The sequence below is a fragment of the Emys orbicularis genome, chromosome 7 (genome assembly GCF_028017835.1).
Source record: "Emys orbicularis isolate rEmyOrb1 chromosome 7, rEmyOrb1.hap1, whole genome shotgun sequence".
In the NCBI taxonomy this organism is placed as follows: Eukaryota; Metazoa; Chordata; order Testudines; family Emydidae; genus Emys; species Emys orbicularis.
The window spans coordinates 101967631-101983227 of record NC_088689.1 but is presented as its reverse complement, the minus strand read 5'-3'; the positions used below and the strand labels follow the sequence as shown (position 1 = coordinate 101983227).

Sequence of the window (15597 nt, the reverse complement as noted above, 5' to 3'; positions counted from 1 at the left end):
GTCCCTCCCATTATACAGTGCTCTGGGCTGTTACAGGCTGGGGGCACTGCCAATGCTGCAGGGGATTCAGCTCCCAGCATCATTAGCAGGCAGAGGAAAGTGCAATAAAATGTAACTGATAGTAAAGCTCAAATATATCTGAATATAGTTAGAACTGTATTTGATGTCTGAAAAGAGAAGAGCCTGCCTCACTCCCCAGCCCATGCTAATTTTGCTAATTACATTCCCCAGCAGCTTCAATTAGCTATGGTATTAATCTTCACTTCCTGTCCTAAATGATTGTGCTCTGTCTCAACAACTCCCACCTATTCACAGGAGTTAAGATTCGGGGATATACAGAGTGCTACATATACTGTTCCTTTACTTACACAGAGACAAAATGTCTGTCACAGAATGCTTCACCAGTTCAAAGCAGAAATCAGACCAGAACACTGTATAGGAATGCGACTCCCTCAAATACATACTGGGACAAAAACCGCTTTGTTTGAATACAAACCTTATTACAGGCAGACTGTGTATTGGTGCTAATAAGGTCGGAGATCAGGCTTATGGTGGCGTTGGAGCACGTAGGCACCAAACCTGCTAGATGTGGCAACTATGAAATAGGCGACATACTTCTTTTTCATTCTGTCCTTCCTGACAGCATGGTTGTTACAGAGTAACACAGGGGAGCAGTACATTCAGGATCCAGAGGGAGCCTCTTGCATTGCTGGGGAGTAACCCAGCCTGGCTAGTGCTAGCAGCACTCGTGAGGGACTCCAGGGGCAGAGAGAGAGAGAGAGAGAGAGAGAGGTCTGTTTGTGTCTGTGTACGTACATACGTAACAGCACAGCTGGTACAGACACCTATATTTACAGTCACTTTCCATTATAAGCTCTTGTTTTCTGTTGCTTATAACTTGCCAAACTTTCACCACTGAAGCTTTCCATACTTGTTCTCTGCCACAAGCTGAGTTTTGGGGTAAATCTGAGCACAAATGAGGTTAGGGAGTAACAGGTAGTTTTGCCAAGATTAAACTTCCTCCCACCACCACTCCTTTAAAGCACTGCCAGGGTTTCAAGCAGGAACTTGAAATCGCACAGGGGGAGAGTGCTGTGCTCAAAGGGGTCCTTCGCTGCCCCATGAAAATCTACCCAGATTTGACAGCATAACAAGCGGCTGAAGGAAAATCACCTTTTGCACATGCTCCGTACAGCTTGCTAGAAGCTTGCTGCTAAAAAGCTCTGAACTTTCCATCTTCCCTGAGCACACTCCTGGCCCCACCCTGAGCTCCCATGGAACAAAGCAGCCACTATCCCTTAGGTCAGTGGAAAGAAGTGCTGGGGTGGGAGCCAACAGGAAGCCATGAGTTCTAATCTCAGCTGCTCCACTTGCTGATAATAGTTATGTGCACGTCACAGCTCTTACTAGCGAGCAAAGCCACTACCGTTCATTCCCTGCTACCTATGGGGGAGCTGAGAGGTCGCACACAAGGTCATTTCAGGCAGAACTGGGAACAGAATCCTGTCTCTATTAGAGCAGACCCACATCTCATCCACAGGCATATTGCCTTTCAGACGTGGCACATTCATTCTGTCATCACACCACGCTCCCTTTCAGAGCCAGAAAATTAAAACCTAGGATTCCTGACTCCTGCTGGCAAGGTTTGTTACAGACAATGAAGGATCCACACAGAGGATTGCACCCTCCTACTGCTAGCAATCAGTCCTTTTGCTCTAGTGGTAGAGGTCCATGCTGTGAAGCTACAAGTCCTGGGTTCAAATCCTGCTGCTGACCCAGGCAGGGGCCAATATAGTTCTTTAGGATAGGTTTGGTTTTTTAGTTTGCTTTAAAAAAAAAAAAAAAAAAAAATCTAGGAAATTTTTTACAAAAAAAAACTACACTAAAAGAACATTGAAGCTGAAAAATCATGGACTCAAAAGTTAAGAAGTGACAGAATTAAGGTTGTATGAGCAACCTTCATGAGCCCCCTTTGCATGTATGCAAGGTAGTCTTTAATGACATTCATATGCTGTTTGTTCTGCAGGACCTCTACTTCATTCAGGGCACAGGATGAACAGGGACTAAGGCAGGAGGCTGTAGGAAGTGAAGATTAATATCAGAGCAATGGTGTTCTCTTGTGATGAAGGCACTAGACTGGAACCCAGGACAGCTGCATGCTACTCCTGACTGTGCCACAGACTCCTATGTGGTGCTAGACAAGACTGTCACAATGCCCATAGATTCAGCACTACAGAAAATGTGGCACTATGGAAAACTCTAAGGCCTGGTCTACACCGGGGGGGAGTGAGGAAATCGATCTAAGATACGCAACTTCAGCTACGAGAACAGCGTAGCTGAAGTCGACGTATCTTAGATCCCGCCAGTTCTCCTTTGCTAATCTCTGTGTGCAAATCATTATTTAGCTTTGTGACAAGGCTAACAAGTTCTGACCAGGTCATTCTTTAAATCACTCGCTAGCCAAAGTAAGCCTTTGGCTTTCTTGGCCTACCTTGTGCTGTGCTTCGGACAAGGACTAGCATGCGCCATTGTGTGAGCCTCCATTTATTTACATTAATAGAAAATCATTTGAATGAGCTCATCATGCTTCCAATCATAACATCTGCCAGTGCTCTTTAAAACTCTACACGGTTATTGACGCCTGTAACATACCGATGGTAATTTATGGACAGACACAAACGCTCAGTAAAAATTATAATGTCTATAAATTGGTGCCTCCAGAGTGGTTTTTAGAAAAGTGTGGGGGGAAATCACCTCCTACCATCACAGCAAAGCAGCGACCTTGGTCATGGAAAAGTTATCTGATTAACAGTTAAGTACAAAATGACGACTGTATCCAATGGCAAATGCAAGGACAAACTTGCTCAGGATAATGGGCATTTCCCCCCTTTTCAAAAAACAAAAAAACAAAACCTCAGTCCCTGTAACACAGGGTGCCCCCCCAATCACCGACTGCCAGGGTACTGGGTTCAATACTGACTTAGGAGGAGCACCAGCTACAAAGCCACCCACTCTACTCCCTGCAGCCCCTATTTTCCCCACACAGATCTCCCATCCACATAGTGACCTCATCAGTCACTGTTTAGCTTGCAAGTACAGTGCTGACAGTTCCTCCATGCGATGAAAATAATTAACAGAACATATTGCATTAACAAGATCAGGCCGGTGCCAGAGTTTACCTTCAAACACCCTGGGTTAAATCAAACCCTGTCAATGGGAAGCGTGTGTGGTGGCTGTCTAGCATTACTCGGTTCCCTTTGAAGACATTGGATCTTATCAGAAAAGCCATTGCCTCAAATGAATCATTAATTAAGCAAGTCGTCTGGTTACAACAAGGGGAATGCAAGAATGCCAAGGGAACATAGGCAGAGAAGGAAGAAGGTGTGTCTTCAGCTTGTCCCACAAGCGACCATTGCTCTACCTTCTCCCCCCAGCCATTGCCTACCTCAGGCTAGGTCTACACTACAGGGGGGGGTCGACCTAAGATACGCCACTTCAGCTACGTGAATAGCGTAGCTGAAGTGGCGTATTTTAGGTCGACTTACCTGGCTGTGAGGACGGCGGCGAGTTGACCGCTGCCGCGCCGCCGTCAACTCCGCTTCCGCCTCTTGCCGCGGTGGATTTCCGGAGTCGACGGAAGAGCCATCGGGGATCGATTTTATCGCGTCTTCACTAGATGCGATAAGTCGATCCCCAATAGATCGATTGCTACCCGCCGATTCGGCGGGTAGTGAAAACGTGCCCTCAGGGGTTAACCTCCCAGCCCACCTGATGTACCTATCCAAGCCCCATGACAGATTCAAATTCAGGCTGACATAGGTTCATTTTCTGAGCCCTTCTTGTTAAAAGCCTTCTGAATAGAACCTGAACGTCAGAGCTTTTAACAGCTCTCAAAGAGGGGTGAGCTAATCCCGTTCATATAAATGGGATGCTCATTCTGGCACCTAACATGACACAAGGGGCACATTTTTGGGTGGGCTACTGCGGTGTCTGCAGCTAAAACCAGGTAACTGCACTGACAAATGGCCTGACAAAGGATAGAAATAGCTTAAGGGCCAGGACCTCCTGGATAACTATGATGCATTGCAACACTTCATGGCTTCAGGAATGATTTCCCCTCACCTCACGCTCTATATCACCATATGGAAAAACAACTTGGGCCAGTTATGAACATGCACTGAGGCTTAGCCTATCCCAGCAAAGCCAGATGGTACATGAAATACAGAACAAAACTTCTCTTCAAACAAAGTCAGTCTGCCCCCTACACAGTGCTGTAGTTTCAGCATTAATTTGTGTCCCTAAACTGTATTCAAAAGGTGAAATGAAAGGGGGTTGGTCTTCTTTATAATGTAGACAGAGCTCAAAACTGTTCCGTACCCATTAAAAATTCAAGTCTTGTCTAGTCTTTTGTCCTGGAAGTCTCTATGGAAAACTAGGATATCATAGATAATTAGGAGCAACTTTTAATCAGAGTATTGAAAACATTGTTTGCGTCTGGGCCTATAACGGACATCCAGCAAACACTTGGGAAAAGAGGGGTCTTAGTTACAGATCTGACACCTGAGAAACCTCACAATTCACACATCACACCTCCCAAGCGTCCTCCAGAAAACCCCAGTTAGTGCAGACTTGACATGCCTCATATTTGTTAGGTAAAGGCAAGTAGAGAGAAAACACTGAAAGGAATGGCTTTTTAAATACATTATTAATAAGGCACTAACCCAGGTTGCCTTACATTTGCAGGCCACTTATTTTCAAACACTGAACTATTTGACAACAGAGTGATTTTATAGCAACAGCTGGAACTTTGTTTACCATTTCCCCTTGTAACCGTGAGAGCAGAGATGTGCTGATCAGGCCAAAGTGAAACTAAATGGAAATATTCCCCACAACACCACCAGAGATCTCCACACTGTCCGCTTTTCCCTTGAAATGACCTTGCTCATAAATTCCACAGGCTGCATGTTTTTAAACACAGTGTCATTTCTGCACCATTCCTTGACAGAGTTAAGCAGCTCAAGACAAGCATCCATTCTGGCTGCTCCTTTAATTGAGGTGTCACCTAAAATCGGCAGAACCATTACAGCTATGTTAAAAAGCAAGCAACGGAAGGCAGAGGAGGTACTGCCCAAGAGGCGTGAAATGTTTACTGTAATAAGAACATATTTGGGTGGCAATTTAATATTCAGTTTCAAAAGCACACTGGTTACTTTTCTAGCACACGCACAACTAATTCACCAAAGGAAAAACAGTCCTTTTAAGCAGTGATATAGCAACCAAATTAGTGTGTTTCATACATTTTGCTATGCATCTCTCAGACCCCATCAGCACATTTGAAGGTCTTTTTTCAGAATAAATGAGTTGCCACACTGGATCAGACTAATAGTCCATCTACTCCAGATTCCTGTCTCCAGTTTCCAACTGTGGCCAGTACCAAATGCTTCAGAGAAAGATGCAAGAAACCCCCATAGTCGTCAGTAACAGCCCTGTGTTTCTTCCTAAACCCAGATCAGTGAGAAATTGGCTTATAGGCAACATGCACGTTAGATGTTTTCATCCTCTCTAACATAGCTTTGGGTATTATTAAAATAAGCATCTCAAACCTTCCTAAGATCTTGGTCTCAATATCTTGTGACCGTGTGTTCCACAGGTTAATTATGCACTGCACTAAAAGTTATTACTCTTATCAGCTTTAATTTGTCACCTTTTCATTTAATTCAGTGTTTTCTTCGTGTATTAGAAAGGGTCAATTAGGAGCATGTAACTGAACTTTTCAAAACCACTCATTTTACACACTTCTATCATGTCTTCTCTTACTCATCCCTGTGAGCTAGACCTCTCTCAGGGCTCTGACATTCTCTATCTTTTTATAAATCCTAAGATCTGGTCAGTCTGGTTTGATCTCCCCTGCACAGTAGAAGGTTTTTATTGAGCCTTTTGCCAGAACACCTTGATCCTTTTTTGAATGTCTACAATTAATCTAGAAGCCATCAAAGTTAGCTTTGCACTTTCACAATGCTTCATTAAATCCCAATAAGTGCTTTACCACTGAAATATTTTTTTTAAACATACTAATACTCACACTCCGGCTTCTAAATTTCACAGCTGATAGCTTCACTAGCCTATAAAACAATGCAAGAAAAGCAGCTCTCTGCAACATTTCAGATGTTAAATACAAGATCAAATATTTGTTTAAAAAACTTGTGTAAACATTTAAATCAATATATTTATTGCCAATGACTTGAGACCTTAAGGGACACAATCTTAGAGTCATAAATTGTAAACAAAGGTCTTCATTATTAAAAGGGGCTGTTTTCAATCTGAAAATAACATTTACATTTTGGGCCAAATTTAAACAACCTGTTTCTCCCCCCCCCCCCCCCTTCCCTATCCTTCAAGAGCAGGATCTCAAATGCAATTAAAAATCTACAATGATTTCTCTCTCCCCCTTTATTGATGTTTTCAGGAATGAAGAAACTGACTAGCCAATCAAGTAGGCAGGGAAATAATGAAATTGACTATACACAACTCCCTGTACATTGCACAAATAAAAATATACTTGGTTACCTTCCTTCAGTTATAGGCCTTTTAAGTGTCACTTATCTACCGGAGGCACAACATTTTCAGACAGAAAGGAGGATTTTGAGTTCTTTTTAACACAAAGATCTCCTCTCCCAATTGTTTGAAGTGTCCACATTTCTTGAGAAATTTGTATTTTCTTTTAAACCAAAGCTTGTTTAGGTTTGCTGACTAACAATACCTGGAGTCTGAGGTTGAGTTTGCTTGTTATCTAAGTTCCATGGAGTTTTTAAAAAAGAAGTTTGTTCTAGAATAGCAAGATTTTATTATTTAATTTACAGCTGGGGTGTGTGTGTTTCTCATCTGCTCCTGTCTTATGGAGCAGCAGGGCAATGAAATATACAAGGATTCTGCTCAGGTTAAAAGCATGCTCAAATTCTGAGTATATTATCACCACAGGAGGCTAAGACTTTCATGGCATCCTTCAGTATCGATACTTCCACAGCTCTGCATAAACATTACTCCTCAATCTCTGGTAAATAGGCAAGTCACCCCGTTTCAGGGCCGGAGAAAGAGAGAAAGTGACTTGCCCCAGGTGACAGTTAGTGGCAGGGCAGGGTTAAGACTCTGGAAGTCCTGGCCTCCTTTCCTCTGCTTCTTAGTCCATTGGTGTTCTACCAATTAATCCCAGAATGTGCTGCCTGCACATTTAGCTCATGACTTGACAACTCCTGCTTTTCCCACGCATTTGTGGGGGTCTGCATTTTTCATACTTTGTTCCCAGTCTGAAATCTGATCAGCCGTGTTGCTGTTTAAAAATGATAATTAAGGCTCTAAGGCATGGGCACGCATAAATTAAAGATGATTTTATATACCTCCATACCCTCCCCGGCGAGCAGACACTGTGCAATATGAACATGCTCTAGCAGGAGCCAGCCCCAGGACTCCTAGGTTCTATTTGCAGCTCTGGGAGGAAGGGTTAGAGCAGGGAACTTAGAATGTGGACATCCTGGTTCCATTCCTAGCTCTGCTAGAAATTCATTTGATTTCTATAGGACTCCAATTCCTCCATCTGTAAACTGGGGCAAATACATGAAGCACGTCACAAAAATGGTTAAGTTGCTCAGGAACCAAACTCACAGACAGCAGAGGACCCCTCTCATCATGCCACCTCTGGAAGGTAGGAAATGTGAAACAAGTTACCACCAAGACACAGAAACAGGTTACAAAACCATGGAGGGCTTCCTGGTTACAGGATTAGGGAAGGGAAGGAGAGCAGACCCACCAAGGTTGATAAATCCATGCCTGCGTTTATTTCTTAATGCAACCATGACAAATCACCATGGACGCTTGCCAATGCAGGCACATTTCCTCACTTTGCCCTTCACCACAATAATTGAGGATAATGGGGAAAAAACATTTCTTGGATTTATCTCCCCCCCTCCCCCTCGAGGGCAGCGGAGCTCTGCACAGCAGGTATAACAGACTCTGGTACAGCTGTGTTTCAAAACTGACGCAGGACTCCAACAGCAGCAGCCAACAAGAGAAGGCCTGCTGCATTTCCTCAGGAATTCTCTGCATTCCAGTTACATCTACCAAACGCCAGGGATTAGCAGATGGGGGAAATACAAGAGACAAACCCAAGCGGCCTTAGAGTTTTATGTGAGACACAGGAGCCAGCCTCTCAATCAGACCCATGCCAGCTACGGTGATGTACGGTAAATGGCAGGGCTTTGGAGCGGAGCCCGGAGCTGGAGCGCGGAGCAGTGGAGCTGCAGGTTTTTGCCTGGAGCGGAGCCGGAGCACAGCTCCAAAGCCCTAGTAAACGGCAAAGCCATAAAAATGTAGTGCACAAATCACCCCGAGTCTATGGGGCACGAAAGGAGGTCCTGTCATCTTCACAGCAGAGGAAGTTATAACATGAGCTGAGATTTTATCTATGAATGGTGGATCAATGTAAAAGCAATTCTGGAGTAATGACCACAAGGAATAGCCCTGGAGAACAAGCCCCCAGTTTAGCCACAAGGCTGTGAGCATGCAGCACCCACAACCAACATGCCACAAACCTAACTCGGATGGACTCCCTCTAGGGGAGAAAGAAACCAGGCTCCATGGTCCTTCGATTCCTGGGTCCCTAGAAGCTTGGCTAGCTCAGTCTGTAGTGCCTCAGGGAGTCCCTGTTCAGGCTGTAGGTTTTCAATTGCTTTGTACATGAGAAGCTAAATTACTCCCTGTGATATCCTCACTGACTTAAGGTTCTGCATCCAGGGAAGTCATATGGCCTGCGATAGACAGGAGGTCAGAGCAGATGATCACAAGGGTCCTTTCTGGCTTTATAATCTAGGAAACCAGTTAGGAATTACAGCAGGCTCTCTGCTCCACACAGCTGTCCACTAAAATAAGAAAGGAGACTTCCATCTTGTGAAGCCACTTGAACTGGCACTCAGTGTTCAGCCACAAAGAGCCAAGATCCCAACAAAGGGATGGTCCTGCACAGCCAAAGCAGCATGCTGAAATGCAGTACCGAACCCTGGTGCAGAACAGTCTCCTTTAAAACTGACTAGGACCAAAACGTCAGCCATCTGCGGGTACTGGGAAGGCCTAGGCTAAGAGTCTGCTTTTCAGAGGTGGCAAGCTTCCCTCGCTCCAGCTGAAGTGAACGGGAGAAGGAGCTGCTCAGGACCTCTGGAGAAAAAAACATCAGGCCCTAAATCTGCTTTCTTTTTGGATGGATGATGAAACAATTGAACTACCAGCCTGACGGGATGGGAGGTGAGGAGTGTATAGTGCAAGCCTGACCTTAGCAGCCCATCTGAAAGAGAAGCAATCACATGACAAAATGCTACAGGAGCTGATAATTGGCAATCAGGGCACCTTTCCTAGGAGGGTTTCAGAGCTCTTCCTGAAAATGTCAGTGACTTTGACTAGGACATGCACAATGAGCTAAGTGCTGAAAGAGAGACAACGGCAGCCTTTGCAAAGAGTGCACATTCATCTGGAATGGTCCTTTTCTCCCAGGTAATCAAAGTAACCCTTTGACCAGCAGAAACGGCATGCACAGCAAATATGTATTTTATAGCCAAAGCTCAGAGCAGGGGAGAGGGGAATGCGACAAGAAAAGTTTGCCATGTGTGGCATCACCCAGAAATGCCTTAGGGAGGGCAAAGTAGCCCAAGGGGAAGTATCCTGAGCAAGTATTCGAATAGTGCTGAACTATGGACCTTAATGGCCTAGAGGTGTCCAGTTATAAAGCGCAAAGAGCAGTAGCTAGCTCTTAAAAACCAAATGCACCTTACTACCTCTTATGGAAAGGTCAAGATTCAGTTTAGAGAGACAAGGTGGGTGAGGTAATATCTTTTATTGAACTAACTTCTGTGGGTGAGAGGAACAAGCTTTCTAGATACACAGAGCTCTTCTGTCCTGAAGATCTCTGTGTAGCTCAAAAGCTTGTCTCTCCCCCACATAGAAGTTGGTCCAATAAAAAAGAATATTACCTCGCCCACCATGTCTCTCTAGTATCCTGGGAAAAACACGGCTAACAACATTGCATAGATTCAGTTTAGTCTTATAGTACTAACTTTGTTACTTGAGTAACAGTCTAGTATTTTTATAAGGTCCTCCTGACCATCACATCCACATGCCTCAAATATTACTGAATTTGTCTTCAACGCCTTGTGGGCTGGGAGGTTTAATTCCCTATGTCAGGAATAGGAAACTGAAATCCAGAAACATGAAAGGACTTGCCCAAGGACACACAGGAAATCTGTGGCAGAGCCAGGAATTGAACCCAGATCTCCTAAGGCACTAGCCCAGGACTGAATTATGAGACCATCCTCAAGTGAGCACAATTTAGCCTGGTATAATCACACACACAAAAAACAAAAAAACAAAACCCTTTTACTCCATTTGCTTTAGAAGTAGCTTTCACCTAGAAGAACCAAACTCTGCATATGCAACACATTAACCTGCCACTCCCTCAGAAAGGGACCCCCATAAGAGAGAGGTGGAAGAGTGGGGGTGAAATAACAAACATTATATACCCCATCCGAGGCAGACCACAAGCTACCTGAGGGAGCCTGTCCCCTCTACAGTGAGCCTCACTCATCACTAGCTGCATAGTTTGCCAGGACAATAAAATAGAAGTGAATCAGTGTCTTGAGCAAACCGTGCAAAAAAATGTAGACCAGTTACCTATTTAGACAGGGAAACCTGGAGGATCCACTGCTAAGTGTTCTCTGGAGAAGCAGGATCGCTTACTGGAGGTAGACCTCGGTGCCCCTTTAAGAACAATGCGTGGTAGACCTCGGTGCCCCTTTAAGAACAATGCGTGTAGCTCACAGAACAGGTTTGGTTCTGTGAACTACACGCATTGTTCTTAAAGGGGTGTTGAATGTATTTGAATACAGAGCAGATCCTAAATGCACTGGGTGGAAAAAACCTGAATTCTCATCAAAACATCCAAGAAATCAACAAGAGCGGTTGGCTGGTTTTTAAACCCTCCAGTGGGGTGGGAGGCAAGTCTGAGGCCAATGCTCTGTGAGCTGAGAAATGTGCACGTAAGTGTGTTCTGCCATCACCCTGTTTGAGATTGGGGTGCCCTTGAGCATGTAGGAAGCCGCCTTGGTGACCACAAATCGCCACAATACAGCAACAGCCGGATGTGTTGTCTGAGATATTTTTCTGCTACCACCAACAGATTAGCACGGCAATTACGATCCCTGCCACAGCAGCAGCACGGGAGCAGAATGACAACGAGTCACCTGGACTCTGGCAGCATCGAAGGAACGGCGCTAAAAATAAACAATCAATGAACTGAGAGGACTGATTATCTCCCAGTAGCCACACACCTCTCCCTAGCCAGGCACAGCCAGGCAGCAGCCCCCATCCGCCAGCCCAACACCACCAATTGGGCTTTCGCAACAACTAGCATTTTTAGGAAGGGGGTGTGTCCCTGAGGTGTCCCTGGTCCAGGCACAAGTAGAAAGGGAACAGGATGGGCCCCTGGGCACACACCTGAGTGAGAGAAGGATGCTTTCCCCTGAGGTGGCTGTGGCATGTCGCACCCACAAGATGGGGCAGGTGAGGGATGTGTGGGGCAGAGGAAGTTGATCTCTCTCCTGGGTACTTGGGGGACGAAACAGAATTGGGTTTCACCTTGCTTCAAGGGGGGTGGTTCCCATGGGAATGGATGGATACTAAGCAAGAAGTGGGTGCCCCATGCTGGTCCCTCTGGGCTCAGGAGCAGACATATGTTCCTATGCAGGTACTGTGGTTCAGATGGGCCCCCAAAGCAGGGGGGCCCTGGTATCCTACAGAGCCCACCACTGGGATAGGAGGGCCTGAGGTTATCCCAAGGGGCTGGTCACTGCTAGGCTGAGCAGAGAGCTGGGTCCAGGGGCAGGGTCCCCTGCGGCCTCTCCATGGAAGAGCAGGATGATGGCAGCCCATGTGGGCAGAAACTAGGGAACAGCAGCAGGGCAGAGAGAGGAGACCCCCGTTAGGAAGGAGAAGCAGGACAAGGTGGTCTCGGGGGGTGGGGGGAGATAGTGAGACAAAGTAGGAGAAGGGAGCAGGGGTAAGTGAAGGTGAGTCTCTCCATGGGCAGGGGGTCTGTTCCGGCCGGGTCTCCGTGCAGGGGGAATGAGGGGGTCCGGTCCGGTCCAGCCGGGTCTCTCCGGGGAGGGGGTCAGGAGTCCAGCCCAGCCGGGTCTCTCCGGGGAGGGGGAGAAGGTCCGGTCCAGCCGGGTCTCTCCGGGGAGGGGGAGAAGGAGGGTCCGGTCCAGCTAGTCTCTCCGGGGAAGGGAGTCAGGTCCGCGCCCCACCAGCCTCTCACCTGGGCACGCAGCTGGGCGAGCTGCGATCCACCTCCCAGGTCGCGTACAGGTTCATCTGCACCGGGCGCCCCGCCGGCCCGGCCGGGGCCGCCCCGCCAGGGGTGAGGGACCCGGAGCCCAGCTTGGGGGGCAGGGGCGCCGCGCCCGGGGGCTGGGCCGGGGGCTGCCCCGAGGGAGACTGCTGGGGGAGCACGGCCGCCGCGGGCTGCGGGGCGGGGGTGCGCTGCCCCCCGCCGCCGGGACCCCCGCGCTCCGCCATGAAGTCGAGCCGGACCCGCACCGCTGCCCGGCCCTGCCTGTTGCCCTGGGCGCGCTCCCGCCCGCCGCCGCCGCTCGCTCCCGAGGGCAGGAGGCGGGACACGGGGGAGCCCGCGCCGACCTGATTGGTCACAGCGGGGCTCGCGCCTCTCCACGGCTCCACCCCGCAGGAGCGCCAGGCTCGTGCCCGTGCTTGGGGGGGGGGGGGGGGCGGGTCGGGAAACAGATGGGAGGGGCGGGCTGAGCCCTGCGAGGACCCGCTTAGGGGAGCGCGCCTCCAACTCCTGCCCGCGGCTTAAAGGGTCGGAAGGGACATCCTGAGCTTCCCCCCCACCCCCACTGTTCCGGCCAGGCCAGCCCCCTTCCCACCCCCACACTAACTCCCTCAACCTCCCTCCCTCCCACTAACCCCTCTGCCCCCCCACTCCACTGCCCTCCCCCTCCCACCCCCACACTAAATCCCTCAGCCCCCACCCTGCCCCCCACCCTACTGCCTCCCCTCTTCCCACCCCCACACTAACTCCCTCAGCCTCCCTCCCACTAACCCCCTCTGCCCCCCTACTCCACTGCCCTCCCCTCCAGGGCCGGCTCCAGGCACCAAGCAACCAAGCTGGTGCTTGGGGCGGCACCTGGAGGGGGGCGGCGCGGCGCTCGGGCCGCCGGGGAGAGCGGGGCCACAGCCGGGCTCGCCGCCCTCCCCCCGACGCTCTGGCCGCCGGGGGGGGGGGGAGAGCAGAGCCCCCGCCGGGGCTCGGCACCCTCGCCCCGGGGCTCCGGCCGCCCTCCCCCCGGCGGGAGAGCGGAGCGGGGCTCGCCGCCCCCCCCCCCGGGCTCCGCGGGGGGGGGGGGGGGGGGGCGGCCGGAGGCTTTTTTGCCTGGGGCTGCAAAAAAGCCAGAGCCGGCCCTGCTCCCCTCCCACCCCCACACTAAATCCCTCTGCCCCCCTCCCCACTAACCCGGCCACCAGTCCTCCCTGCAACTAACCCCCTCTGCCTGCCCACCCCCCTCCTGCCTCCCCCGTCCCACCCCCACACTAACTCCCTCAGCCCCCACCCTGCCCCCCACCCCCACTGCCCTCCCCTCCCACCCCCACACTAAATCCTTCTGCCCCCTCCCCACTGCCTCCCCCTTCACACCCCCACACTAACTCCCTCAGCCCCCTTCCCGCCCCTCTAATCCTCTCTGCCCACCCACCCCCTGCCTCCCCCATTCCCTCCCTCCCCAGTGACCCAGCCCCCAATCCTCCCTCCCACTAACCCCCTGTCCATCCCTCTAATCCTCTCTGCCCACCCACCTCACTGCCTCCCCACTTTCCCACCCTACCACTAACCCCCCCAGCCTCCTCTCTGCTAACCCATCCCCTAACTCTCCCTCCCACTAACTCCCTCTGCCCACTCCCAGCCCCCTCTAATCCTCTTCCCGTCAACCCCACTACCTCCCCCCCTTCCCACCCTACCACTAACCCCCTCTAATCCTCTTGCCCATCCACCCCACTGCCTCCCTCCTTCCACTAACCCCCTCCCCACTAACCCAGCCCCTGTCCCCCTTCCCACCCTCCCCACTAACCCTCTCTGCCCCCCCTCTAATCCTCTCCCTTCCTTCTCATCCTCCCCCTAACCCGCTCCCTGACTAACCCAGCCCATCTCCCACATTAACCCCCTCTGCCCCCCACCTGCTAACCCAGCCCCTGTCCCTCTTTCCACACTCCCCACTAACCCTCTCTGCCCCTCACCTGCTAACCCAGCCCCTGTCCCTCTTTCCACACTCCCCACTAACCCTCTCTGCCCACCCCACCACAGTGACCTGGCTGCCCCCCTCTAATCCTATCCACACACCCCCACTAACTCCCTCTGCCCCTCCTCCCCTACTAACCCAGGCCCTCTTCCCCCTCCCCCCCACTAAACCTCCAGCTAGGTAGAGCCCCTGCTCAGGCACATATTTCTCTGCCCTAGTCCCAGCCTGCCCCCTACTGGCACCCTCCACTGCCCCACTTATGCTAGTGCAGGGGGGCTGGGCCCATGCTGGCTTGGGGAGAGACCTCCCCAGCTTGGGAGTCACTCAGCCCAGCTCTAGGCCCCAGGAGCCCTCTGTGCCAGCAAGGGAATGGTGGTGGGGAGGCAGGGCAGGAAAGCAGCCCAAATGAGGGTGCTGGCTCACTTCTTTTCTCCCACTGCCATAGGTGCTGGAACTAGGGGTACTGCTGCACCCTCTGGTTTGAAGCGGTTTCCATTATATACAGGGTTTAGTTTGGTTCAGTGGCTCTCTAGCACACACCCCCCCTCCCCCCCAATACAAATTGTTCCAGCAGCCCTGTCCACTGCCACGCAGCAGCTTGGGTGCCAGGCGCTAGCCCCAGCCCAAGAGCTTCCCACAGCAACTGCAAGACTGGAGACTGAAAAGGGAGCAGCCTCTGGAATAGAGTGGGGGCAGGGGGCCAGAGGTCTAGCCCCAGCTCTTCCAGCTGTTTCCCCATTTGCAGGGGCAGAACGGAGGGCATGAGAGAAGGGGCATAGGAACCCAGTCTGAGCCCTTGCCGTGTAGCCAGCCTGCTGCACAGGTCCCAGCTAGCACCAAAGGGCAGCGCTAGGTCAAAGTGTTTACTTGGCCTCAGCTTTCCCTTCCCCCAGCTCTGGGGGGGGTCATGTAAATGACATGGCTAGCAGAGCTCTGGCCTGCAGCCACCTTGTGCTAGGCAAGCACCAAGGCTGTGCCATGCACCTGCTTTCCCCAGGGGGCAAGCCCTAGGCTGCAGCTGGCAAGGTTGGTTACTGCAAAGGGGTGGGGGCCTCTCTCCAGGGAAAGAATGCCCCCAGCTCCTTCAGTGCCATACATGGCCAAGTGCCAGCCCAGCACCAGACAGCAAGACCGATCCACCCCTCCTTGCTCTGTTCTCAACCCCAGTGAGGCAGCTACTAGTAGTCCCCTCTCTCAGGCACACAGCAAAGACCTGCATGCTTGCTGGGGATTTGGGGGAGGAGGGGCAGCA

General features: G+C 50.5%; 1 protein-coding gene across 1 annotated transcript in view; it reads right to left on the bottom strand.

The window, feature by feature from the left end:
* The window catches only part of PACS1 (phosphofurin acidic cluster sorting protein 1), a 102717-nt gene extending 90309 nt beyond the window's left edge, over nt 1–12408 (bottom strand). Inside the window, exon 1 of the mRNA XM_065407273.1 lies at nt 12353–12408. Coding sequence (XP_065263345.1) covers nt 12353–12408 — 56 coding nt within the window. The remainder of the gene's footprint in view (nt 1–12352) is intronic.
* Nucleotides 12409–15597: the final 3189 nt, after the last annotated feature.